This window comes from Ursus americanus, chromosome 21 (genome assembly GCF_024610735.1).
Source record: "Ursus americanus isolate L20-20 chromosome 21, mUrsAme1.1.p, whole genome shotgun sequence".
Taxonomy (NCBI): Eukaryota; Metazoa; Chordata; class Mammalia; order Carnivora; family Ursidae; genus Ursus; species Ursus americanus.
In genome coordinates, this window is record NC_142147.1 from 14,526,031 (window position 1) to 14,553,438 (window position 27,408).

General features: G+C 53.7%; 1 protein-coding gene across 2 annotated transcripts; it reads left to right on the top strand.

Moving 5' to 3' along the window:
• Positions 1-720: 720 nt before the first annotated feature.
• On the top strand, positions 721-27,395 carry ADGRG3 (adhesion G protein-coupled receptor G3). 2 transcript variants are annotated; one of them, XR_006781305.2, is made up of 13 exons: positions 721-2,422; positions 5,931-6,093; positions 12,296-12,431; positions 13,882-14,028; positions 14,855-14,989; positions 15,554-15,593; positions 15,746-15,837; positions 15,970-16,082; positions 18,190-18,470; positions 18,662-18,755; positions 20,072-20,355; positions 27,027-27,189; positions 27,297-27,395. XR_006781305.2 is itself a non-coding variant. In XM_045806870.2 (12 exons), exons 1-12 carry the CDS (start codon positions 2,203-2,205, stop codon positions 22,147-22,149), a joined length of 1,818 nt encoding a protein of 605 aa, XP_045662826.2. In that variant the 5' UTR covers positions 723-2,202; the 3' UTR covers positions 22,150-25,183. The 2 variants fall into 2 exon arrangements, 1 of the variants encoding a protein (XP_045662826.2); XM_045806870.2 differs by lacking the exons at positions 27,027-27,189; positions 27,297-27,395 and adding an exon at positions 22,037-25,183 and having other exon boundaries at positions 723-2,422.
• Positions 27,396-27,408: the final 13 nt, after the last annotated feature.

Genomic DNA, 27,408 nt, shown 5'->3' on the forward strand with positions numbered 1-27,408 from the left:
ACTGGAGGCCTTGTCCCTGGAGACTGGAGCCCACCTGGAGCCGCTGGAGGCCCTGTCCCTGGAGACTGGAGCCCACCTGGAGCCACTGGAGGCCTTGTCCCCGGAGACTGGAGCCCACCTGGAGCCACTGGAGGCCTTGTCCCCGGAGACTGGAGCCCACCTGGAGCCACTGGAGGCCCTGTCCCTGGAGACTGGAGCCCACCTGGAGCCACTGGAGGCCTTGTCCCCGGAGACTGGAGCCCACCTGGAGCCGCTGGAGGCCTTGTCCCTGGAGACTGGAGCCCACCTGGAGCCACTGGAGGCCTTGTCCCCGGAGACTGGAGCCCACCTGGAGCCACTGGAGGCCTTGTCCCCGGAGACTGGAGCCCACCTGGAGCCACTGGAGGCCTTGTCCCTGGAGACTGGAGCCCACCTGGAGCCACTGGAGGCCTTGTCCCTGGAGACTGGAGCCCACCTGGAGCCACTGGAGGCCCTGTCCCTGGAGACTGGAGCCCACCTGGAGCCGCTGGAGCCTTCTCCCTGGAGACTGGAGCCCACCTGGAGCCGCTGGAGGCCTTGTCCCTGGAGACTGGAGCCCACCTGGAGCCGCTGGAGGCCTTGTCCCTGGAGACTGGAGCCCACCTGGAGCCACTGGGATGAGCCCGCAGTGGCGGGAGGTGGCAGAAAGCGAAGCTACGGTTTCATCTGCCCTGGGATTTGAGGGTCTCAGGTTTTGTACATGGCTCCAGGCCCGTCCCCAGCCCCGGTGGGGCCTAGGAGGAGTGGTGCTCACCCTGGCCCTGCCCAGCTATCTTTGTCACTTTCCCAGCCCCCCGGTCCTATCTTTCCAGGTGTGCTGGACGCTCTGGGTCCCTCCTTCACAAAAAGGACCCCGTGAGCCCCTTTGAGGGCCATGGTGCCAGGCTGCGTCTCCAGGGGTGGGCCCAGCAGGTCGCAGTTCACAAAGCCCTTGTCTACCATCTCACCTCACCTGGCTGCCGCTGGGAGGGAGGCGGGACAGGCCCCGTGGTTCCCATCTGACCCCAAACCTTCCCTGCAGAGGAAGGGCCCAGGGCACTGCACCAGATGCCCACCTGCCACCCACGGCCCATGAGTGACCCTACATCCTCTCCTCAACCCTCCGCAGGTCCAGAGAGCCCAGTGGGGAACCGAATCCTGTCTGAACACGGTGTGGGAGGAAGGGGAAGGGCCTGGATGGGTCCTCAGACCCCCACGGTAGGGCACGTCTAGCTCTGGCCCTGCGGGGGCGATGCTGGGAGGGTACACCTTCTTGGTGGGGTGCTCTCTACCTTTGATCTTGCAGCGAGCGTGGGTCCACGCCAAGGGCCCTGGCCTCCTCTACACGACTTCCTCAGAGCCATCAGAGCTGGGGCCCGAGTGGTCAGCCCCTTCGCTTCCCTCGTGCTGCCCCCCATGTGTGTTTGCTGCTCCCACTTCCTGTCTGGGCCGCCAATGACCAGCTGGGTGGTAGGACGGTAATTGCACAGTGCTGACAATCATAAAGAGATAACGACCGGGACCACACCCAGTGGTCTAGACAATTCACATGCATGATCTCATGAGTTCTTTGCATGTGTTATGAGAGACTCAGAGCAGCAGACAGCTCACCCAAGTTCACCCAGCCATGAAGTGGCCAGGACAGACGTCAGCCCAGGCCGGACCAACCCCCAAGCCCATGCTCCTGCACTCTGTAACCCACCTCTCCTGTTACTTGGTCTGGGCGGGGAAGGCTGGGGCCTACAGAGCTGGTCCTTCTCCCCTCCTAGGCCCCGGCAGGCCTGGGCTTGATCCCAGTCTTGTTCAGACCACAGGCATGAGGGAAGGAGCGTGAGCGCCATCCACATCCCCGTAGCCAGGCTTGTGCCTCTCAAGTTACGGGTCTCCTCAAACCCCAGTACGGCCCTACGTGACAGCCCTATTGCTGTACCTGCTTTACAGAGGAAGAAACTGAGGATCAGAGAGGCCCCCAGCTACTGAGAGGAGGGTCTGAGTTAGGTGTGCCTGACTCCAAAGCCTGTGCTCGTCCACATCCCCCAGGGGTCTGCTTCGGTGTGGAGGCCTCTGTGGCTGCTGGACCCCAACTTCCCAGCCCCCAGCAGCAGCCCCGTGTGGGCTCAGCAGCCCCCTCCGTAGGTGGTCACAGGGTGGGGTGAGACAGGAGTGCAGCCCAGTTCCCCATACTAGCCTTTCACAACCCAGCTGATGGTGGTGTGGTGCAGGAAGGCCGAGAAAGAGGCCACAGGAAGCGCAACACAGCCTTGTGGGAGGGCGGGGAAGGGAGGCAGGCCACACCACAGAGCCTGGGACCAGAGGGACGCTCAGACACAGGGCTCCGGCCAGCGTGGGCCAGACTGCCCAAGGATGATGACACTCAGGGCCCTGGGGGTCCTGCTTCTCTCGCTCCTCCTGCTCTGGGCCTCAGGTAAGCAGCTGGTTTCTCATCCCCTGGGAGCCCCGGGAGCCTGGGAGACCCAGGGCCGGGGACAGGGAAGTGGGTATGGGTGGGGTGTCTAGAGCATGTCCATCCAAGAGCCCACCCCGATGGCCTCGGCCCCTTCTCTCCCCTCGTCCTCTGAGTTAGTTGTCATCCTGATAAACTGGGGTCAGCGCTGGGTCTCGGGTGTCTTGTGCTCCCCACAGAGCTCCCCCCCTACTCTGGGCTGTGGCTCCCTGACAGGCCCGTCTCTGGGACACAGGTGGGCCCTGGACACACCCTTATCCAGCTGGCCTCTGAGCTTCTGGGGAAGGGGGTCGGGATGATCCGGAGGCTGAGGCCAGTTGGGGCTTGTACTGTCCTCCCTCATCCCCTTGTCTGGCTCCCTCCACCCTGACCCCGCCACCAGCTCCCCTCTCCTTGTCCCAGCAATGGCCCCCCAGTCCCCAGTTTCCCGAGCCAGGAACAAGACTCCCCCCCACTCCTCCCATAAGCTTTGCACACACACATGCGGTGGTCCTCCAGAGCAGTTTGAGACCCCAGGCCTTGCCCTTGGCTATCCTCTCTGCTGGGAAAGCCAAGCCCACCCCTGGCCCACCTGGCCAGCTCTCAGCTACCCTCCTTGGGGCCCTGTGATGTCGGCAGGGACTCCCTCAGGCAGAGGGAGTGCTCCCATCTCAGTGGCCTGAGTGCTCCTCCTGTTTGTTCTTGATCAGTGAGCATCCTGCAGGCCTGCCCAGCAGGGGGTCACATGGCTTTGGGCACATGGATCAACCTCTTCGGGCTTCAAAGAACCTTCTTCTCAAGGTGCCTGGGTGGCTTAGTCCGTTAAGCGTCTGTCTTCCGCTCAGGTCATGATCTCAGGGTCCTGGGATTGAGCCCCATGTCTGGCTCCCTGCTCGGTGGGGAGCCCTCTTCTCACCCCCCTTCTGCCCCTCCCCCTGCTCATGCTCGCTCTCTCTCGCTCTCTCTCTCATGCTCTCTCTCTCAAATAAATAAAATCTTACACACACACAAAGAATCTTCTCTTCAAATGTTGAGAGAGTCGGTGAAGTGCAAGGCTCAGTCCCCGGCTCACGGAAGGACAAACGGCGGTGTTGCCTTCCTGGCAGAGTGAGCTGTCCGGCAGCACTTGACCGAGTTGTTGACTCAAGAACCAGTGGTGGCTACTGACCGGTCTCAGCGGGCATCACGGGGACGCCGGGCCCTTTGCAAAAGCCATAACTACACCGGCGGGGACTTCAAGGCTCCCCCGAGGGACTGAGTTTACCCATGGCGCTGTGGGTGTTTGGGCAAAGTGCCAGCCATTCGAATAGCGTGAGGAGCCTTGAGAGGCTTAGACGTAGAGGTGAGTCTCCTTCTTTGGTGGACTTCATGGGCCTGCCCATGGATCCGTTCATTCCGAGAACACTGACGGGGCTTCTGTGTGTGCCGGGCTCTGCGCTGAGGAGGCCGTGGCCACGGCAGAGGGAAGCAGGCCCCTCCCTGGTGGTGAGCCGTGGGGAGGGGCAGGTACTGCTCCCTGACTTCTGGCCCCCCGCTCCCCACTTGAACCTGGATTGAGGTGGTCCCTGGAGGCCAGCTTCTGGGGCAGAGCGGGGTAGGGGAGGGTAGCACAGGTCTTGAGATGGGGACTGGCATCATCCCACCCAGACCCGGGCCAGGCGCTCTCTCTCTTGGCTAAATGCTTCCAGTGTCTTCAGAAAATAATCACAAGAAAGATAGTCATCTTTTCTGTACTTGCCAAAAGCTTCACATATATGACTGTGCTGAAATTTCATGGCAGGCCAGGAGGGAGACTCGGTTAACACCCCCTCCTCTCTCTTTTCCTTTCCCTCTTCTTCCCTCTTCTCTCTCCCTCTTCCTCCTTATTTAAAAAGCAAACGTGGATCCTATTACATGCATGGTCATCCAGTATTTGCTTCTTCCCATTAAACAGTGTCATGAATATCTTTTTTAAAAAGATTTGTTTATTTATTTGAGAGAGCGAGCATGCACACATGGGGGAGGGGCAGAGAGGAGACTCTGAAGCAGACTCCCCAGTGAGCAGAGAGCCCCACTCAGGGCTCGATCCCAGGACCCTGAGATCATGACCCGAGCTGAAACCAAGAGTCAGACGCTTAACCGACTGAACCACCCAGGCTCCCATTTACCTACCCCTTTTTAAAAGCTCATACATTTTGACCCAGAAATTCCTAGGATTGTAATGTTTTCTATGAATTCTTAACCCAAGCTGACAAAGGTGTAAGCAGCATTGTTCAAAATAGGGGGGAAAAGAGTGACAATCCTAAAAGTCCACCAACAGAGGACCAGTTGAGAAAGTGCAACCCCACCTGGTGAAATAGTGTGCACGTGTATCAGGGAGAGGGACCAGCAGGGGCTGGTGTGGAAAGCTCCTCAAGATAGCTTGCCAAGTGATCCCATTCACGTAAATTTTTAAATGATTTACATCAAAATACTTGCCTATGTATAGCAAATTTCCACAAGGTTGTGCAGTGAGCTGTCGCTGGTGGTGAACTCTGGAGTCTGAGCTGGGAGCTGTGGGGACTTCGACTTTTCATTTTGTGTCCTTGTGTACGGTTTAAAAAACTGTGCATGTATGAATTTTGTTGACAGGTAACTATGTAGATAAATACATACGTCCAATGTAAATACACGAAGATATAAATAGGCTTACGATGAAGTTCTCATCTCCTGGAGTAAATGATACTGGCTCTTTGAACATTTACGATGAACTAGATCCTTTATGTATATGAATGGTCTCTAATCTTCCCCCAAACTCACAAGGAAGGTATTATTAGTCCCATTTGGCTGATGAGAAGATGGAGCCTCAGAGAGTTTAAGTAACTTGCCTGAGGTCACACAGCTGGTAAGTGACTCCAAGCTTGCATTCCATCCCCCACACCAGGTGAAAGGGGGACTGAACTAGAAGTCACGAAAGCTGGTCTGTTGTCCTGGAGCTGCCTCCCGCTAGCTGGTGACCTTGCTCGAGTCACTGTGCTCTAGGGGCCCTCAGTGTTCTGTGTTCGCTCCCTACCCCAGGAGGTAGCCTGTGAGGGTCATAATGAGAATGTAGGAGAAAGAGGCAAACTGAGACAGAATACGCCCATGAGGTCACAGTTACAAGGGCTTTGGAATGTCTGATATGGAACACTGTGGAAAGCCCAGCAGACTCCCTGGAGGAGGTGGTAAAGGGTAATAAGACTAATATATGAGTCTTTGAATCTACAGAGCCATTTGTCAAACGCTTTGTACACACTTCCCCAAAGCATCCCACTGGCCCTGTGAGGTGGGGTGTCGTATCTCCTTTTGCCTTGGAAACTGAGGCCCCAGGGACAGTGAGTCCAGCTCAAGTACACATAGTTAGTGTGAGTGGATGGAACTGGCATTCTAGCCCACATCCCCAGACCCTGGAGCCTGAGTCTCTTAGCCCCAACCACCTACCCTTGCTGCCTCCCCACCCAGTCCATTCACACCTTCTGCATCCCTCCTTCAGGTATGGAAAATTCTAGGAGCCAAACTGAGAAACCGAGAAACGTCTGCCTGGGGTCCATCAATGAGGGCCAGTATGAATCTTTCCACCTGGGGAGCACTGCTGAGTGCTTCACAAAGTGCACTCAGTCTGGGAATGAACCCTGTAATCTGGAAAACTTGCAGAGGTAAGAGGGCCTTGTGAGCTACGGCAGGAACCTGGGGCTCTTTCGAGGGTGGCAGGGAGGCTGTTAAGAAGGGCCACAGCTCTCAGCCCCTATGGCTCCTGAAAACGCTGCTCCCATCTCACCTTTCCACCCTCTTCTTTGACACCCACATACCCTCCGATCCATTCACGGAGACCTTTCTGATCCGGGATATGCAGAGATGAAACAGCCCCCATCCCTACCACTGCGGAAGGTCGGACATGGGCCCAAATGATGATGATCCTAGAGTGCGATCATACAAAAGGGTGGACACGGTGCCAGGTTAGCTCAAAGGAAGGAAGCCTGCCAAGGCTTCACAGAGGAGGCAACCCCTGAAAAGGCTTTGAAGACTGCATAGGAGTTTTCTAGTTGGATCCAAGCAATGTTATGGGCTACAGATATCAGAACTTCAGAGAGTATTTGGGGGAGAACGACGGTGCTTTGAAATGTGAAAGGGTGAAGGGCGGGGGGTGGAGGCAACACTGGGGAGATGGGTTGGGTAGGGGATAGGCTAGAATAGGATAGCAGGGACCAAAGTGTGAGGGGTCAGGTAAGCAATACCAATGTGGGAGGGGGCAGAGCAAGGACATATTTTAAACAGAAGAAGAGCATGGTCAATTTTGCTTTTGAGAAAGAGTGCTCAGGTTTCAGGGAAGGGTACAAGGATGGTGATGCAGGAGACATGACCAGGTAGGATGCAACCACAGTGGTCTGGATAGGGGTGAAGCCTGAACTACCATCATCACCACCAATTGGCACTGTACATCTGGAAAGGAGGGATGGCTTAGAAATTCCATATGATGAAGAATCAATAAGACCAAGAGACCGATAAGTCCAAAAGGTTCAGAGATATGGGGATTAGGGAGAAGAAGGGGTTTAGAATACAACATCTCGAAGAATCAACTCCAAAAATATTTTCACGTCTCTCCCCTCCTCTCCCTTCAAATTAAAGTTGGCCATCATTCTAAGATACTCAGGACAAGCTCATATCTGGCACTCAATGCATGTTTGCTGAAACAAACAAACAAAAAAATGAATGAAAAGCCTGTGTTCTCAGGCTCAGGGTTAGGACAGCAATCTGATGGAACGGCATCATTTCAGTGGCCTGGAAACACTGCCATCCCACCTCCCCAAAGCTGTTCCAGTAGCTTCTTCGCTCTGGGAGGCTGTTCTGGGAGCTCCTCTCTGCACTGCCTTACGGTGGGGATAAGCACTTTGGAAAAAGCGGGGGTCTGGAGTCAGAAGATCTAGATTCTGTTCCCAAATCTAGCACTTAACCAAGTTACGTCCTTTATCTTCACAACCCCATGAGGTTGGTCTGGGCATCAGCCCATCTCAACATACGAATTTGCGGGGAGGGCACAAACATTTCATCTCTAACAGGAGCGATTAAGAATAAAGCTGCCATGAACATTTTTGTACATGTCTTTTCATGGACATATGCATTTGTTTCTCTCGGATAAATGCCTAGAGGTGGCATTGATGTTGCAGGTAGATGTATGATGAATCCTGGCGAACGCTGCCAAAGTTTTCCACGGAGGCTACGTTAGTTGCTCCTCTCACTGGCCACGTGCGAGAGTCCCAGTTCCCCCACATCCTTGCGATGCTTGGTATTATCAGTCGTTTTAATTTTCGCCATTCTGGAAAGGCTCAGTGGTATCTCATTTCTTTTTATTAGTTCTGATAGCTTTATGAAGGTACAATTTGTGTACTACCGTTCGAGTGACGTACGCTGCTAGAATACAGTTGAATAATTTATGGTATATGATAAAGTGAATGGAACCATTAAGACCATCATTTTAAGAACACTTTCATCAGCCCCAAAGGACCCTCATGCCTGTTTGCACACAATCCCTGTCCACATACCCAGCCACAGCCAACCACTCATCTGCTTTCTACTCCGTAGACTGGCCTTCTCTGGGTATTTTCTGTAAGGGAATCATACATCATACTGTCTTTTGAGTCTTGTTTCCCTCACTTACACGTTTTTGAGTTATATTCATACGTTAGCATGTATCAATAGTTTGTTCTTTTTTATTACTGAGTAATATTCCCTTGTGTGGATACACTACATTGTGTTTATTCATTCATCGATGGATGGACGTTGGATTGTTTCCAGTTTGGTGATTGTGAACAACGCTGCCATGAACATTTGAATTCGAATCTTTGTAGATGTATGTTTTTCTTACTTTTGGGTAAATACCCAGGAACAGAATTGCTGGGATATTTGATATTCTCACTTTATAAAAAACGCCCAACTCTTCCTGCAAGTGTATCATTTGCTTTTGCGTCAGCATGAAAAAGGGCCGTAGTTCTAGGACTATCTTGCAACGTTGTCGGTCTTTCTGGTTGTAGCCATCCGGTGAGTGTCAGTGGTAGCTCACTGTGGTTTTAATTTGTGTTTCACAAATGACCAGTGATGTTGAGTATCTTTTCATGTGCTGATTAGCCATTTGCACCTTTTCTTTGGCGAAATGACTACACAAATCTTTCCCTCTTCTTTTAAATTGGGTTTTGTCTTCTCACGACTGAGTTTTAAGAATTCTTTTTTTAAAAAGATTTTATTTATTTGTTTGAGAGAGAGAGCACAAGCAAGGGGAGGGGCAGAGGGAGAGGGAGAAGCGGACTTCCTGCTAAGGAGGAAGCCTGATGAGGGGCTCGATCCCAGGACCCTGAGATCATGACCTGAGCTGAAGGCAGGCGCATAACCGACTGAGCCACCCAGGCGCCCAGAGTTTTAAGAACTCTTCATGTGTTCTGGATTCAAGTCCTTTATCAGATGTTGATGTGCAAATATTTTCTCTCAGTGTATATCCTGTCTCTTTGTTTTCCCAATGATGTCTTTTGAAGATCAAAAGCCCTTGATTTTTAGGAAGTCAAATTGAAATGTGTCTTTGTGTTTGATACATATCAAAGAAATGTTCATCCAGCTACAGATTTTCTGTTTTCTTCTATAAGCGTATGTGGTTTTAGCTCTTATAATTAGGTTATACATTTGGAGTTAATTTTTTTATACACAGTGTGAGGTAGATGTCTAACTATATTATGATTATTATTATTATTAATTTTTGCAGTCTAATTATTTCAGCACCATTTATTGAAAAGAATTCTTTCTCCATTTAATTGCCTCTGGGAGGGCATCTCATTGATGGGCAAAATGGAAACTCCTGGAATATCTTCTTCTTACCAAGATAATAAACCAGAAACCAAAGTACATCCTTGGGGAGAACTGCAGCAATTAATAAAGGACTTGAGAGATATGGGGGTGGTGATGCCTATCGTAACTCCATAACTGCCTATCTTAACTCACCAGAAGTCAGGTGGATGCTGGGGAATGCCTGTGGACTATCCTACACTTAATCAGGTGTGCAGTCCACCCGCAGCTGCTGTTCCAGGGGAGTATGTTTCCTCAAACAAACCAACCCAACCCCAGGCAATTGATACGTTCCATGGCTAATGCATTATTCTCTATACCAATTTTCAAGGGCTACTGGAAATGGTTTACTTTTACCTGGCAGAGCCAACAGTATACTGCCACAGTTTTCTCTGGGCTCGGTCAATTCTCCTGATCTCTGTCATCATTTAGTTCCCTGAGACCTTACTAATCTTAACACTCTACAAAGCATCACTCTGGTCCACTATAGTGGCCACACCACGTGGACTAGATCTGATGAGCAGAAAGTGGCAAGTAGTTAAGATGCCTTAGGAAACCAAATGTGAACTAGAGGATGGGAAATAAACCCCACGAGAGTTCAGGGGCCCATCATCTCAGGGAATTTTCTGGGCATTCAGAGGTCTAGAGAAGATCAAGATATCCCCTCCTAGGTAGAAGGCAAGGTGTTGAACCTCACACCACTTACAATATAAAAAAAAGGGATAGTGTGGAAAAACACGTATCATGCAAACACGAACCAAAGATATCTGAGTAGCTGTGTTAATATCAGACAAAGAAGATGATGTTTAAACGGGTGTCAACTTTGTCCTTGAAAATTCAACTCTACATCTATGCTTTAGACTTTCGGAGTACATGTTACATTTCACAACTAAAATAATGTTTTAAAGTGCTCTGAGAACCGAATCAGGAAAGCTTCCCTCAAGAAAGTGAATTGCATTGTTTTGTGAGGCCAAAACCTTTTTACGTGCTTGTATCTATGCGTAAATGTGTATCTATATATAAAGAGAAATACAATTAAGTACATATACATATAATTATAATTCACTATTATATTTGGAAACAGTGCAAGTCACAATACTTTGTTTAGATTTTTAGAAGGTAAATAAAAGCTAGACTCTTTGTGTAGCTTAATCAATGGATTTCAACAATCTCATCCTGCTGTTTCTGGCTGGCTGGTGTTCTAATGGCCCACCCCACCCAAGCACATTTGCACGTATTTGCATGGTTTTCTCTTTATATGGTACAATATTTTTCTCTGTGGTTTCTTTGGGTTTCTTCCCTTGGTAACTGCAACTGTTCAAAAATGATATGAAAATAAATCTTCCCGGGGCACCTGGGTGGCACAGCGGTTAAGCGTCTGCCTTCGGCTCAGGGCGTGATCCCGGCATTATGGGATGGAGCCCCACATCAGGCTCCTCCGCTATGAGCCTGCTTCTTCCTCTCCCACTCCCCCTGCTTGTGTTCCGTCTCTCGCCGGCTGTCTCTATCTCTGTCGAATAAATAAATAAAATCTTAAAAAAAAAAAAAGAAAGAAAATACAGCTTCCCTGTTGTCTCCCTGGCAAGCCCTCCATAGCTACTCCTTTCCAACAGCCTCGGTCTGGCTGTGTCTGCTTCTCCTTCTCTCCCATTGCTACCTCAGCCCTCACCTGATGAGAATTGCTAAGGAAAGGTAGGCAGCACGTCTTAGGACCCCAGCTTAGGAAAAGGAGCTCTTGCCATGGAGAAGTTTCAATACCACAGAGATTGGGGTGTGGAGGGAGTGGGGGGCGGAGTGTTGCTTTTAGCTAATGGCACAGGGACCGTGATAAAATAAATGGTAATTAACTTTTGTGTTCCGTGTGCTTCTAACACCAGTTCCATTCCCATGAGTCATTTGCTGCAGAGTTCAGTCTTCAAAGACCGAATTCCCAGTATGCAGTTAGCACTCAGTAAGTGCGAGTTGGCATTCATGCCGCACAATTGTCGTCCCACAGCTGGAGATACTCAGAGGAATGTATAAAGATATATAAGAGCCAATCAGCACATGAAAAGATGCTGGACATCATGAGCCATGAGGGAAATGCAAAGTCACACCGCAGCGAGGTACCACTTCACACTTACTAGGTTGGCTACAATCGCAAACAAAACAAGACAAAATGAAGACCGGCAGGCATTGGCATGGATGTGGGGAAATGGGCACCCTGAAACGTGGGTGGTGACAATGTCAGCTGCTGCCGTGGAAGGCACTCCGACAATTCCTCAAGAAGTGAGGCGTCAAATGACCGTGTGACCCAGCAACGCCACTCCGAAGCACATGCCCCAAGGAATTCCAAGCCAGTCTTCAAGCAAAAGCTTGGACTTGAATCCAAGCAGCCCTGTTCATGGCAGCCAAAACGCAGAAACCACCCAAATGTCCATCAGTGGATCAATGTATTCACAAAATGTGGTCCAGCCACGCAATGCTTGTGCAACAGAGATGAATCTTGAGAACAGGCTAAATGCAAGAAGCCAGACACAAAGACCAGAGACCGTACAATTCCATTTATATGAAACTTCTAGAATAGGCAGATTCATAGCTCAGCGTTTGCCAGGGACTGGGGGAAGAGGGGAAGGGTGGCTGCCTCATGGGGACAGGGTTTCCTTCTGGGGTGATGAGAATGTTCTGGAACTAGATGGTGGTGGTGGTCGCCCAACATGGTGAATGTATTCAATGCCACTGCACTGTTCAGTTTAAAATGGCTAAGAGGGTAAACTTTATGTTGTATATATTTTGTTACAGAAAAAGACAAACACATACTCTTCAGAGGGACCACATTCTGGAATACCCCTGAACCAGCCTAGCTTGCTCCCACGCCAGCCTCTGCAGTGATCCCAGGGTCCTTCCTTTGATATTCTGGGTCACCCCTCCCACCCCAAGAGCCTGATAGTGGCTGCCCATGGCATCACTTTTCCCGTCATCCAGGCTGGGGACCAGGGGAGTGGGTAACTCAGACTGCAAGACCGTACCTGCCCGCTGATCCCTTTGCAGGTACTGGCTGGATTTCGAGTACCATCTGGTGAAGAGTCACTCGAACACAGTGAATATGTCTTTTTTGAAGGCTGCTGTCCAGAATGTCAGCACCAGCATCTCAGAAGACCTGTTCTTCTCTCTGACGTCCTCCCAGGTGAGGAGTTCCCTATCCCTGGTGGCTGGCTTGGGCTCCATTTCCCTCAGACGTATTTTTCAAAATTCTGAGGGACTCCTGGTCTGTGCTTGGTGCCCACCAAAGCTTATCGCTCACATGTCCCATTTGATAGCTCTCTGCCACTTTGCTAACAGGTGCGAGTGAGTTGCTTGGATGGCTGGATCCTGATGACAGATTACCCAGGGCATGAGGCTGGTACAATTCGGAAGACTGCTAAATCGAGAGTCAGGGGATCTGGGTTCCAGTCCCAGACCCCCCACCCCTCACTAACGGTCTTCCAGGAAACCCCTTCCCTTCTCTGGGCCCCAGAGCCCTCATCTGTAAGATGAGCTCTAGATTTATACTGGTCTGGATTCAAGTCCCAGCTCTGCCCTTTACCAGCTAATGTAATGTTGGGCTCATGACCGAAATTTTCTAAGCCTCTGTGGCCCCATCTGTAAAATGGTGACAGTATTGCCCACTTTCAAGGTTATAGGAGAAAATGCACAGGGAATTCTGGGTGCAGGGAGGGTGCAGACTCCCTTGAGGGGTGAAGCTGCAGGTGGAAGCTCGGGCAGCAGGCAAGTTGGCTATCATTGAGGTCCTTCTACTTCTGTCTGGAAAAGGGGACGTGTAAGATAGGGCCTTGATTAATGTGACCCAAGCTGTTGAGCCCTCTGCGTGGGGGCACCCCATGGCCCCAGAGATCACCCCATGTCCTTTGACAATGGTCCGGACTGGGAAGGAGAAAGTTGGGTCCCTCGCCTCCAACCCTCAGCTCCTCCTGTTCCAGCACCCATGGGATGCCTTTGAGGCAGGACCCGGTGGGACCCGCTGCAGCCCCAGTGGACCAGTGAGGTCAAGAATGAACAAATCACCAATGAAATTTGTTTTACTATTTTAACCATTCTTCCCTTTTACAAAATTTGCTGTTGGCCAGAGGTGGAAATCACATTCCGTGTGAAGTTTTGTATTTTCCGCCTCTTCTCTTGCGTTCTCTCTTCCTGGGGACTTTATTCTTCCCAGTTATTCCCAGGTCAGAACCCAGACACGATGACCCCAAAGCCCTGTGTAAGCACAGGGACTGGCAGGACGCTGGCCTAACGTGCACCACAGCCGACCCTCCCTCACACTTGCAGACTGAACTTCACAGCCCACTTTGCACTTGACCCTGACGGGTGGTCACACAGGCACCTGATTAGCCCCATTCTCTGTAGTGGGAAAACGGAGGGTCCGTGAGCGCTGTGGCTTGTTGGTGGGCTCACAGCCTGGACAGAGCCGAGCTAGCAGTGTGCCCCCAGGTGTCCTGCCTCTCAGAGTGATGCCCTCAGGTGCTGCCCCTCCGCCCAGTGCCTCAGTTTCCCCTCCCAAGTGGGGGAATGGCAGGAACCCTGCGTGGGGGGTTGGAGCCCTGGGGTAGAGAGGGGAGCTCTGGGGTCTGTGGTTCCAGGTTCCGGGGCAGGTGACGGAGGATGAGCACGCATACCCCGACAGAGTCCGACTGCCCAGGAGCCTCTTCGAATCCCTGCAGAGCAACAGGTCGGAGGTCTTGCTGGCCATCACCATCCTGGACGTCGGTCCAGGGAATCTTTTCAAGGTGAGGAGAGGCCTGGAGGAGGCTCAGGGCAGCTCAGCGGGTCAATGCTCAGCTCACCAGGGACCTGCGTCCCAGCTTGCCTTCTCTGGAGTCTTCGCTGTGGGTCCCAGTGGGGATGGAGGAGGTGTGAGCCTGCACAGTGTTCTAAAGCAGCCCGAGGTCAGCCCAGACTTCCGTCTCTGGAGTCCGTGCACCGCACACTCGCACTGGTCACACACACTCAGGTGTCTGCATCCCACACACCAGTGTCCTTGGACTTGTATGTGTATCCCAAGCGTTCATGTCCCCTTGTGTGTCCTTGTGCATGGACAAACATGCCTATTCTTTCACAGTCCTGGCGTACATGCAATCGTGCGTGTTCCTGGGTGACTGTGTCCATGCAAGCAAGTGTACCTGTGTTCTTGCAAACGTGTCCCAGGCACGCCTCCTCACACGTGTGTAGTCCAGTCACGTGTAGATGCGGTGCACCGTGAGGGCTGGTGCAGGCACTCGCTGCCTTCAAGTTGGGGCTGATCTTTCTTCCAGCCCTGCGCTCCGCCAGCTAAGAGGGCGGAGGGGCTCTGGGGCTAGCAATGGAGAGCTGCTGGGTGCATGGCTTTGAGACCAGTTGGCTGGGGTGTAGGGCCCATTGCGATCCAGCCCAGGCAGGAGACTGCAGGGGGCAGCAAGAAGAAGGTTGCTCATGACCCCTTGGTCCCCTGGTCCCCTAGCCACAGGCTTTACTCTCCAGGCAAGGGCCATGGATCCTGGGGATTCCCAGGAGCCCCCAACAGGGCTGGGTTGGGACAGCCCTTTCTGAAGCCCAGCCCCTCATCTCCCTCCACAGGGCCCCCAGCTCAGCCGGAAGGATGGCAGCCACGTGTTGAACAATCGCCTGGTGGGCTTGAGTTTGGGCAGTATACCTGTCAGCAGGCTGGCTGAGCCTCTGGAGATCACCTTCTCCCACCAGCACCTACCCCCCGTGAGCTCCCTGGCCCGGGCCTGGCAGCTGCTATGGGGCAAACAGGCGGGTGGTCCCCCACAAGCATATGGGCAGACAGGCATAGGACTCTGCACCTCCCAGCCTTTCACATCCACCTGCGGAAGCCATTAAGACCATACACACGAGTGGGCCCAGGGACACGTGCCACCTGCATACCAATGTCCCCTTGACCTCCAGACACCCTCTCGCTCATGCTTACAGAGGTGCACCGAGGACCTGGCAAACCCACGAGCGCACACACAGGATTACACACCCGCCCACATACATGCTCCCCCAAAGGTACACACTTTTGTGTGTGCCAGACAAGCTACCCTCCCCCCCACAGCCCCACACCGTGTCCACACCTCTCACATGCTGATCCATGCACACCAAATGTTGCATTTCACGTTCCTGCGTGATCCATGGGGTGAGCCTTGCTTTCTACCCAAGCACACTCGGGATGGGGGTGGGGCACACTGACCCCTCCCTTGCCCTCCCCCACTCTCCTCTCCTCCCTCCCAACCTGCCCCTGCCTCCACCCCGACTCCCACTCTCTGGTTTCAGAACATGGCCCTCAACTGTGTGTTCTGGGATGCGACTAAAGGTAGGCAGGGAGGGTGTGGGCTCCTTTGGGGGGGGCAGAACTCTACTGGCGGGGGCCCCTCCCCTCTCTTCCTTCCTCTCTGGTATCCTCCACTCCCCCATATTCCCATACACTCTCCTATGTTCCCCTCCCTTCCTCTCCACGGTCAACAGGAGACTGGTCTTCCACCGGCTGCTCCACAGAGCTCAGAGCCAAGAAGACTGTGTGTCGCTGTGACCATCTGACCTTCTTTGCTTTGCTGCTGGTAACGGCCCACCCACCCTGATCCTAGCAGTTCTGGAGCCGCTGGGGCTTCCTGGCAGGGGCCAGGACCTTTGGGATGTGTGGGACCTGGCTCCCAACTAATGGGGTCCCGGTTCGGGGGGGTCGCCCACAGAAGCCGATCTTGGACCAGGACACCGTGAAGTCCCTCATTCGCATTTCCCAGGCTGGCTGTGGAGCCTCTATGATTTTCCTGGCCTTTACCATTGTCCTCTATGCTGCCCTAAGGTGGGTGATTCCCCCCGCCCCCTCATCTCCCTCTTGTCCTCAAGGGTGGGAACAAGGCAGGCTAGAAAGCCCCTTGCTTGTGCAGCATTTTACTGATATCCTCCCCAAACCTTACTTTCCTCATCTATAAAATGAGGTTGAGGGTTGAAATGTGTCAGAGCTATTTCAGTTGGAAGCGGCAGAAACTCAAGTCAAACTCACTTAAACACAATGGGAAATATGTGGTTCATGGAACGGTGCCCACTTCAGGTATGGTTGGATCCAGGGGCTCAAAAGATGTCCCCAGGACTTGCTGTCCCTCTGCTTCTCCCAGCTTTGCTGTCTCCTTTGTCAGCCATGTCAAGCAGCGTCTTCATACTCGGGGGACTTGGGGAGCCCCAGGCTTGCCCTACAGCTTCTTAGCTGCCTAGGCAGTGAATTTTCTGAATGAAATCCCAACACTGAAGACTTTTTCTTTTAACATTTTATTTTTAAATAATTATAGACTAGCAGGAAATTACAAGAATACCGTATACCGTCGCCTGGTTCCTTTATCCAGCTTTTCCTGGTGATAACATTTTCTATAACTGCAGTATCATATCAAAACCAGGAAATTGACATTGGTACAGTGCTAGCAACTAGAATACAACTTCCATAATTTTTTACAGGCATTTGCGCGCGTGTGTGTGTGTGTGTGTGTGTGTGTGTGTGGTTCCAAGCAGTTTTATCCCATGTATACCAGAGCTGAGTTTTGCTCTGGTCTAACTTGGATCACGTGCCCATGACTGAACAGGCCACTGTGGTCAAGGAATGGATTCCACTGATTGGCCGGGCCAGGTCATGTGCCTGCAGGTGTGAGCAAACAAAAGGCCAACCTCCCCCAAACATCAGGGCTGCAAGCGGGAAAGGGTGTTCCTCGGGGAGACTCAGGTCTGTTTCCAGGAGGAGAAGTGGGTAGGCAGGATAGGCAGAGATCAGTGTGGCTATGCAGGCTCTCCGGGTGCCGGCCAGGGCTGAGGGACCCACAGGAACAGCCAGCTGGAAGGAGCCCGTGAGAGCAGCGCATGCCCCAAGCTGCCCTGGGCCCCAGCCTTCCAACCCGTGGCTGGCCTGAGCAGCCCTGGGATCTCCGCCTCTGTCTGGGGCCCTCCCACCGCCCTTCTCCACGTGCCTCTTTGCCTCTGTCACCATTCGGCCTTGGGCTGCAGCCGCCTCTAGCCTCACCCCCTCCATGTCAGAGTAAAGCGTGAGTGTGAGCAGTGCCGCCCCTGCCCCCGACCAAGCCTGGGCCTGGAGCACAGCCCCACACCTGGCAAGCTGAGCATGACCCAGCTGGCTGCACTGCTGGGGCTCGTGAGCGGGCTTGGCGTGCCAGGAGGACTCATCACCGACAGTCAAGGGTGGGCCCTGGCATCTCAGGTGGGGTCGACATGAGTCCTCATGCTCCCATCTAGGCACCCTGGGCTCCCATCCCTCCAGTGAGAGCCCTCGGGCCCTGATTTGCTAGGAATTCAGAGAGGGAGCTCCACAGAGAGGGAGTGAGTCCCCATCCCTCTCTGGGCCTCACTCTCCCTACGCCGTCCTTTCCTCTTGCCTCTGTGCCCTGTAGGTCAGTCCAGTCACCCAACCAATGCACGCAAGGCCCCCTGTTGCCTATTGTGCTAGCCCTCGGTCACAGCCAGAGGGTCAGGGCCAGAGGGAAGGGGGCTACCCTGTGCTGCAGGAAACTTCCAAATCAGCCTGGGCTAAGTGGCATTCAGACACAGCTTCCATGGAAGGAAATGCCCGGGGAAATTTTGAAGGAAGAGTAGAAAAAGGCATTGAGAGCAGAGGGAAGAGCAGAGACAAAGTCTGGGAGGGTTGGAGAAGCAGAATGCATTCAGGGAATTGCCAAGTGTGCGGTCTGGCTTGAGCATGGAGCGGAGGGCTGAGGCCGGCAGGGCGTGGACCCCCCCAGGGCCCTGTGGGCCAGGACAGAGCTCCTACACCCGAGCTGAGGGTGCTCACCCTCTGGCTGCTGGCAGGGGCGGACCAGAAGAGGTGGGCTGGGGAGGCCGGGGTGCAGGTCGTCCCCGAGAAGAGCTCGGCCCGGCCCCTTGCCGCCTCTCACTGGCCCTTCTCACGGCAGGTTCTACCGGCTGCGGTTCAAGTCCGAAGATGCCCCCAAGATCCACGTGGCCCTGAGCGTGAGCTTGTTTCTCCTGAACCTCACCTTCTTCGTCAATGTGGGGCAGGGCCCTGAGCCGCGGGATGCCGCCTGCCGGGCCCGGGGGGGCATCTTCCACTACTTCCTCCTCTGCACCTTCACCTGGATGGGCCTGGAAGCCTTCCACCTCTACCTGCTGGTCATCAAGGTCTTCAACACCTACTTTGGCCACTACTTCCTGAAGCTGAGCCTCGTGGGCTGGGGTAGGTGCTGCCCGGGCGGGCGGAGAGCATGGCTGGCCGTGCAGGGGCGGGAGGGACAACTGTCTCGGGCGGAGAGGTGTCTCCCTCTCTGACAGGCTCAGGGCTTGAGGGACGGGCAGCTGGAGGGGATTTTGGAGGAGAACGTGCCAAGGGAGCCCCAGCGATGCCATACCTCGTCCCGCTGTGTCCAGGCCTGCCTGCCCTAATCGTCTTTGGCACCGGGAGTGCGGGCAGCTACGGCCGCTACGCCATCCGCGACCAGAGGAACGTCACCACGCTGGAGCTGTGAGTGCCGGCTGGGCGAGCAGGGGCGCCATCAGGCCCCTGGCTGCACAGATCTGGGCCGGTGGGATGTGGGGAGAGGAGGGAATCCTGGGAAGAGAGAGTAGGTCAAGGCAAAGGATCCTGCAGCTAGCTCATGGTCTGGAGGGGAAACTGAGGACTGGAAGGAGAAAGTGCAATGAGACAGGGCGTCTGAGAAGGGAGAGAGCGAGCTGAGGCAGGATGCCTTGCTCTAGCCTGGGCCCCAGCAGCCCATAGGGCACTTTTGGTCAAATTTAAAAAGATACCCCACCTCCCCACTCTGCCAACCTGCCATGCCAGGGGCTCAGCCTGGATTTCAGCCCCACCCGCCCCCTCAGCCAGCTGCCCTTGCGCAGGACACAACCTGCCCAACGTTGATGGCAGGCCCGGTTTTAGCTAGGCTCTGCCTCTGAATTGCTATGTGGGCTAGCCCGGCCCCTCCCAGGGCCTCAGTCTCCTCATCTGTACAATGGGGGGGGGAGGTGATGGACATACTCTTTCAGGCCTTTCACCCTGCAGTGCAGGAAGCATGAGCTGAGCTTCTCCCAGGGTGCCTGGCCCGGGTCCATGGCTCTGCACTGACAGAGGCTGGTGGGGTCTGGGTCCTGTCCCTAGGGTCCCAAGTGCAGGGGCCACAGGGACCGGGGAGGTAACATACGTGTGTGTGGTGGCCCCGGTGGGGACTGCAGTAGACAGGCAGTCACACACCCACCTAATGTCCCTTGGGCAGGCATCCACAGAGCTGCCAGGTGCATGCTTCATTAAGAAAAGCAGAGGGGCACCTGGGTGGCTCAGTGGTTAAGCATCTAACTTTGGCTCAGGTCATGACCCCAGGGTCCTCCCTGCTCAGCAGGAGGTCTGCTTCTCCCTCTGCCTCTCAGTTCTCCCACCCCCCAGCCCCCACCCCCCACCCCATCTCTCACCACTCATGCTTTCTCGCTCACTCTCTCTCAAATAAATAAATAAAAACGTAAAAAAAAAGAGAGAGAGAAAGCAGAAATCTGGAAGCTTATCCCAACCACTTTGTAAAGGGTGGTCATTAATTCAATTGTTTTACAACATAATGTGGGGTAAACAAAGCATATCTTTGCAGTTAAATTGACCCCTTTGCCCTTGCTGGTCTAAAGAAATGGTAGATTGGAGCCTCGTGACAGCCCCTTCCCAGGAGAATGGGGGGTTGGTGGGTGGCAGTGGGGGGAAGGGGTCTTTCTGGTCTTGGAAGGTCGGTTGGGGAGACTGCCTGGGGCTTGCCGGGCAGGGGCACGTCTCCAGCCCCGGCGGCCGTCTGCCTCCTCCAGGTGCTGGTTCCGGGAGAAGACGGCGGACTCTGCGCTCTACACCACCGTCCACGGGTACTTCCTTGTCACCTTCCTCTTCAGTGCCGTGGTCCTGGGCCTGGTGGCCTGGAAGATCTTCACTCTGCCGAGAGCCACAACAGGCAGGGAGCAGGGACCGAGCTGGAAGGGGTTCCTCACAGTGCTGGGCCTCTCGAGCCTGGTGGGTGTGACCTGGTGGCTGGCCATCCTCACGCCCCTGGGCCTGTCCACCATCTATGTCTTCTCACTGTTCAACTCCCTGCAAGGTGAGGCTCCTGGGCCAGGGAGGTGATGGGTTGCCTTGTGTCTGTGGGGGTGTTTCGGGGGTATGGGGAGGGGGTGGATGGCAAGAAACAGGATTCCACTCAGGCTGGCTCAAATCAAGTGTACTGACTTCAGAGATCCAGGGCTGTCCCAAGGACTGCAAGGTGGGAAGGCTGGCTGACCTCTTGGGAGCTGGTACCAGCCACCCAAACCAAAGCAGAGACTTTCTCTATTTTTTTCTCTGGAGCTGCGTGTAGTCTCTCACCTTCTTCTCTCTGTGGAAACTCCTTCTTTCTCTCTGCTGGCCCCTTCCTACCCAGGCTCCCAAATGGCTTCTTCCACCCCATGTGACCTTCCCTGGCTAGGGCGGGTGGTTCAGCCCGGTCCATGTTCTTAGGAGAATCAAGGATCGGATCAGGCCATCTTGGGCAAGGTGTCCATCTCTGGTCCAATCAGCTGTGACCAGGAGCGCAGGGCCACGTGACATGATGGCCACATGACGTGGACAGTCTGTAAGGAGTTGTGGTGGCAGAAGGACGTGATTAAGAGAGGAAATGATCGACATGTGTGCTCCCTGCCCCCGCAAGGTCCTTCCTCTGATATCCCAGCAGAGGGGCAGGTGCCCAGGGTGTGGGTGACGGCTCCCCCTTCCTCTTCACTCCTCACACCGTGTCATACACGCTGCTTTCCGAAACATCACAGCCTGACTAAGAGAAACCGCTGAGAAGGCAGTGATGAGGTGTGCTTTGACTTTGGGTCAAAGTCTCACAGCCAGTGGGTGGGGGCCCATACAAACAGGGCTGGCTCCCAGGGCCTCGTGAGGTTGGGTGGCATTGTGGTTTGCTAGCCCTGGGGATAAGCAGACCTGGACCAGAACCCTCGTTCCACTTACCACCTCAGCAAGTCGCTCAGCCCCTCTGATCATCTTTAACGCTGGGGCAATGCTGGTATTTTGCTCATCAGATTTCGTGATGAGTAACCGAGCTAATGCTTGTGGGGAACATAGATGGTCCCCCGGGGAAGAATCATGAGTCCACGTCTGGAACATCCCAGGGATGGGGAGATGTGCCTTGAAACTAGACTGTGTCATTATTCTTCCAGAGGCCACCCTTAATATTTAAGCCTGAACACTTCACTCTACTGAGTTATCTCAGCTGAGTTGAGCGCCTCGGTACGTCTCTCTTCCTCCCAAACGCAATGGTCCTTAGTACACTTGAACTGCCCTTGAACGCATCTCAGTAGTTTTATGGTTGTTTCAAGTTTTAGTTGTAAATTCCTTTTAAGCCCACACAGCGTTCTGACTTTTCCATCAATTTCTGTGCTTACTATAATTTTTATATCTCCCACCTTCCCGATTCTTCCTGCCAGTGTGCACCCCGTAATAACCCTTAGTGGAGCTCGGCAGAGGCAATGCTGGCTGGCGGGAAGGCCTGAAAATGCCTTTATGTTGCTCTTTCCCTTCTGTGATAGGTGTAGGTCTATGTGGTGTCAAGGCCTCCGTGTTTCATTTCCAAGATTACTATTTGGTCCTTTTTTAGGCGTTGGTTTCATTTTTGCCCGATGTTTCCATCGTTCTTAAACTTTCACAATGGAGCTCTCCGTCCTCTGCTCAGCCGGCCACCCGGCTGCCCAGCCCCCGGGGGTCCGCACCCAGGCTCACGGAGGTCCTCTCCCTCCTGACAGGCGTCTTCATCTTCTGCTGGTTTGCCACGCTCTACTTCCCCAGCCGGAGCGCCGTGACCTCCTCTTCCGGCACCGGCCGAGCCGACCAGGTCCACACCACGTCTCATGAATAGGAGGCCTCCGTGGGGTCCGGCTGGGAGCCGGCCCCACATTGTGGACTCAGCTCTGACTCCCCATGTGACTGCAGGGTGCTCCCTGTCTCCCTCTGGGCTTCAGGACAATGTGCCTGGGGAGGGAGGAGATGGGGACCAGGTGGGACCTGCCTGGCCTCAAAGGTTCCGTCCAGATACTTTGATGGGTCTTAAAGTCCACAAATCCAGGATAGCAGGTGTCTACAGTTCGGATACCCCTAAGACCCCTGCCAGCACAGAGCAGTGCTCCCGCCCCACCCCTACCTCACCGAAGACCCCTGCCAGCACCGCCCCCTCTCCCCACCCCACCTCCTGCCTTCATAGCAAAGCAGCTCATCTCTGCCATTGGCCACCTTCTGGTCTCAGTAACAGGAGAGTCTGCTGCTAGTGCTGCCCCTTGAAGGAGCCCGGCCTCTCTCCTTCCTCCCCCTTGCCACTGCCCTCCCCACCCACACCCTCTGGCTGCCTGTCCCCATCCCGTCAGGCACTGGGGCAGTTGTGGGCTAGAGCTTTGGGCCTATCTCCACGGATGAGGCCCCGCCGTTCAGGGGGCTGCCAACCCTCCAGCTGTCCGGGGACACCGAATTTCAGAGAGTGCCGCTTATTCAGTAGTGGGTGTGGCACCACAAGCAGGCCCTCTCCCTACTCTGACAGCCCCATGTGTGGCCCGACCTCTGATCTGCCGTCACCGTGGGCTGGAGGGCAAATGGTCCAAGGGGCAAGGCAGGGGGGCAGCGGCGGGGCTGAGCAGAGAGAAGGCAGGCTTTTTCCCCAGGATTCGAGCTCCATTCCGGCAGGCACGCGGGCCTCACTCACCAGTTCAGCCCAGCCCGAACCTGACTTGGTTCAGACCTGGAATAAATATCTGCTGGCTGAATAGACGGATGTGTGAGCTGGGCCGGACAGGGTTCTGAGCCAGGGGAGTGTCTCCGGCCAGACCCAGCTTGGGTATGTGTCACCTCCAGTGGCTGGGCCTCCATTTCGCAACTTCGAGCTGGTCTCCTCAGTAGGAAACAAAGAGGCAGAGATAAGAGACAGAGAATTAATAGACAAACCAACACAAAGAAAGAAAAAAAGAGTGGAGGGAACAGAAAGAGAGCAGCCCCTTGGCCGGCCCCACCTCACACCGTCATGCCCCAACTCTAGCCTTATGTTCCCAACCACGGGGGCCTCTCACCTTCTCTACTCACCCCCCCCCCGCCCTTCCCAATGGGGGGCCTCTCACCTTCTCTACTCACCCCCCCCCCCGCCCTTCCCAATGGGGGGCCTCTCACCTTCTCTACTCACCCCCGCCCTTCCCAATGGGGGGCCTCTCACCTTCTCTGCTCACCCCCGCCCTTCCCAATGTGCTTTGCCAAGGCCAAGCACCCGCTGGAGGTGAGAAGCCGCTATTACCTGACAGTCCCCCACAGCCCCTGGGGCGTCAGGCCACCTCCTGCTCCCCAGTGCCCGTGCCCATGGATGCCCTCTTCTCCCTCCTCCCACCCAGCAAATGGGTGAAAGACAGGAAGGCAGAGGCCCTTGGTTTATGCAAGTCGCTGTGTTCCTGGAAGAGAAATTCTAGTGTGCGGACAATTGTGACAGCGGAGCCACGTTATATCAGGTTTTGCAGACAAGCTTGCTGGGTTTGGGGACTTACTTTTACAGACATCTATTTCCCACGCTGGAGGGCTGGGCTCCCTCACCCCAAAGTCTCAGAGTTTCTGAGCACAAACCTGTGTGTTCCACGGCTGCTTCCGTGTGGGACGAGCCTGGGTTCAAATCCTGGCTCCGCTACTCAGGGGCTTTGTGATGCTGGGCATGTCACCTCCCCTCTCTGAGCCTCAGCGTCGCCCTCCATAAAATGGGGATCATCAAGTTCTTGCCCCGACCTGTGAGCATGAAGTGAGGTGACAAAAGCAAAGCCCCTGAGAGTGACGCAGCAGGAACCAGGGAGCCCCGCGGCTTGAAGAAAGAGCAGGCGGTACCTTTCTGTGAACCATAAGCCTTTGAGACCTGTGTGCAACATGGGAGAGGGATGAAGGGCTCAGCTCCCTTCCAGATTCCTTCCACAGCCCTGCCAAGTGCGCCGGCCCTGTGCAGGAGGAGGAAATGGAGACCCAGAGAGGTCCAGCAACCTGCCCAAGGCTACGGGCCAGCGGGGCTGACGCAGAGCTGGGCTTCTCTGGGCTGTCCATGCTGCCTCCCAGAGCATTCCCTGGGTTCCAGAATTATTGCCTCAGCCCCGATCCCTGAGTCTCCAGGGAAACACTGGGCTCCAGCTTTCCCAGTTGGATGCGGGGGCAACAAAACCATAGCCGCCGAATGGACTGGGTTTCCTGGTGCTGATGGAGAGGGAAGTTGGGGAGATGTGGTTAATGGTGGGCCAGACAGGGGCAGAGGGGCTGGGGTCCCTCATAACCTGGGGTCCCTGTGAAAGTGGCTCCAAGTGCCAAGCTGAGCACATGCCAAGGCCAGGCGGAGCTCTGGCAAAAATGCACCCCAAGGCCCAGTGCAGATGGAGGGGGCTCCACTGTCACCACAGACCACAGTAGCAAGCTAGGAGGTGGGCAGCACCAGGCTGACAGGCAGGAACTCTGAGGTCAGCCTGTCTGGACCACATTCTTCCTCTGCAACTTGCATTGGGCCAGTTCCTCACCTACTGAGCCCCATAGCAGTAACTGCCCCCACAGAATGGATGAAGGCTTCAGGGAGATCCTGGCTGAGAGGGTGCCCCGGGTCTGGACCCCCAGCCCAGCGTGACGGTGACTGAGCCACACCTTTGCTCCGGGCTGCTGTGGCCATCTGCAAGGAGGGCCTCCTGCCGTGCCTCCCTGCCTGGTTCTTTCTGCTCCACCCCACCTTCTTCATTCCTTGTATTTTTCATTACGTTTTAACAGATGTACAGGACATAAGAGGACTTACTGGCTCTGTGTTCCCAGATGGATAACTTAATATCAAAAGACAACAATTCTTCCCAAATTAACCAATGAATACAATGCAGTTCCAATAAAGATTTCCAATGATTTTTTTAAGACTTCCTCAAATGTACTCTAACATTCATATGGAGGCATATCGGCCTCAAATAGCTAAGTCAACCTTAATGAAAGAGGGAGTAGAAAGAAGACTGGACCTGCAGTTATAAAGATATTACAAGGCCATAGTGGTAAATGCAACATGGGGTCTGTGCAGGGATAGGCATGAAGACCAGTGGAACAGAACAAAGGGCTCGGCGGCAGATTTATACACATCTGGGGGCCTTAGGGCACAACAATAGCGGCATCACCAATAAGGGACAGAGGATGATGTTGGAAAAGGGGCCCATTATATGAAGAAAAATAAAACAGGGTCCTACTTAACTCCTCATCCAGAGATGGGCTTCAGGCAGAGTAAAGGTTCTCGAAGGAATGGCAAAACGATAAAGTTAATGTAGTAAAATATTTTTGTGACCTAAGGACAAGAAAGGACTTCTCAAACAAAAAATCATAAGCACAAAACATCAGAACAAAAGCTGGTAAGTTTAATTACTTCAAAATTAAAGTCTTCTGTTCCATGGAAGACACCAGAGGCAACGTTAGAAGGCATGGGACAGGAGGGGGGAAGGTATTTGCAACACCTGAAACCAGGGATTAACATCTGGAAGCCCTGAAAATCAAAACAAGGATACTTCCCTAATAGAGAAAAATGGGCTGGGGTTTCGAATGGCAATTTCAGAGAAGAAACTATCTAAACCTAACGAGCTAGCCCATGAAGACACATTTAAAATCATCGGTGATCACAGAGTCGCCCTTTAAGATGACAGGGGGACCTCACTGTACCCTCATTGTATGAAACTGGCCAAGGGCCAAGGATAGGAAGCTAGATAAATGTCAACTGCTGGGTGGGGGGCAAGGGTACAAGGCTCTCTCGGGCCTTGTGGAAGCTGGGGAGAGTGTAGGTTTCGTGGCCTGGAGAAAAATGGGGTGCTGTCCCTCATTTAGCAATCCTACTCCTGGTTCTTTACCCGCGAGGAACACTCCTACAGGTCTAGCAGGGACACGGCTGATGATGTGTGTGGCATTATCTGTAGTAGACAAGAAGAGGTTGGTGGCAAAGAGGGTTGGGGTGGGGTCTCTCATTGGGAGAATAGAGCGGATCCCTATTGTGGACACACAGCACCATGGATGGGTCTAAAAACACTTTTCTCAGTGAGAACAGAAGAGACAGAGGAGATATTAACCCCGTATCATGGACATGAGTTAACAGCAGCATGCAAAACAGTGCTCATTTTGGGGAAAAAAATGGATCAGAAGGGGTGCTTACGAAGATCAGAGAATGAGATTGGGTGTAGGGATAAAAGGGAGTAAATAAATACACAGAAGAAATGAGATCAGCCTGACACACCACCCGTTTACCTTTCCCTCCTCCTCGCTCACCCTCGGCCCAGGCAAAGTCCCCAGAAGTAATTGCAGGACATGCTGCCCCCATGACCTTTCCCTCAGTGTAATTTATCCTTCACACTGTATTTTTCATGACTGAGTAATATTCTGGCCGGAATTTAAAATCATTACTTATTGTTGAGAATTGAGGTGATTGCTCTGTCTCCCCCAAGTAGCAGCAACTGACCAACTTAGTCAGGACGGTGTTTCTCCAAACCACCCCCCCCGCCGTACCCCACAGGGCTGCTTTATGACGTTCATGGGCCCTTCCTCCAATAGCAAAAAAGTAAAAATATCTGTTTTGACTGCATTGGTACGAAGACGAATATAATCTGGGGTGGACTCGTAATTATGTACTTACCATTAGTCTATTCATTTATTTCTTCTGAATTTGAAAGATTAAAATTAATTTCCATGGGCCACTAACCTTCTGGATAAGTTTTCCTGTCTCGTGAATTATAGATGAAATCAGAGGCCCAGTCTGGACGAGAACCCAAGACTCGGTTAGGCAGCCTGGTACCGTCCACCATGATAAGCAGACATGCTAGGACCCACACTGGTTTCCATCTGTCTTGATGAAGGCCACGTGGACCATGCACGGGGCAGAGGTCCCCAGGCTGTCCTGGTAAGTGCTTAACAACAAGCTCACTGGGGGGGGGGGGGGGGGGGGGCGGAGCCCTGGTCTATAACATTTGCCTATTTTATTTTATTTTATTTTATTTCATTTTTAAGTAGGCTCTATGTCTACTGTGGAGCCCAATGTGGGGCTTGAACTCACAACCCTGAGATCAAGACCCGAGCTGAGAGCAAGAGCCAGACCCCCAACCAACTGAGCCACCCCGGC

What these genes read in the sequence shown, in the direction of transcription:
- ADGRG3 (XM_045806870.2), top strand. Translation starts at nt 2,203, where the DNA reads ATGGTGGTGTGGTGCAGGAAGGCCGAGAAAGAGGCCACAGGAAGCGCA. An exon ending in CCCACCAGCACCTACCCCCC is followed by an intron (nt 14,990 to 15,553) that starts GTGAGCTCCCTG and finishes CTCTGGTTTCAG; the next exon opens with AACATGGCCCTCAACTGTGT. An exon ending in GCTGAGCCTCGTGGGCTGGG is followed by an intron (nt 18,471 to 18,661) that starts GTAGGTGCTGCC and finishes CGCTGTGTCCAG; the next exon opens with GCCTGCCTGCCCTAATCGTC.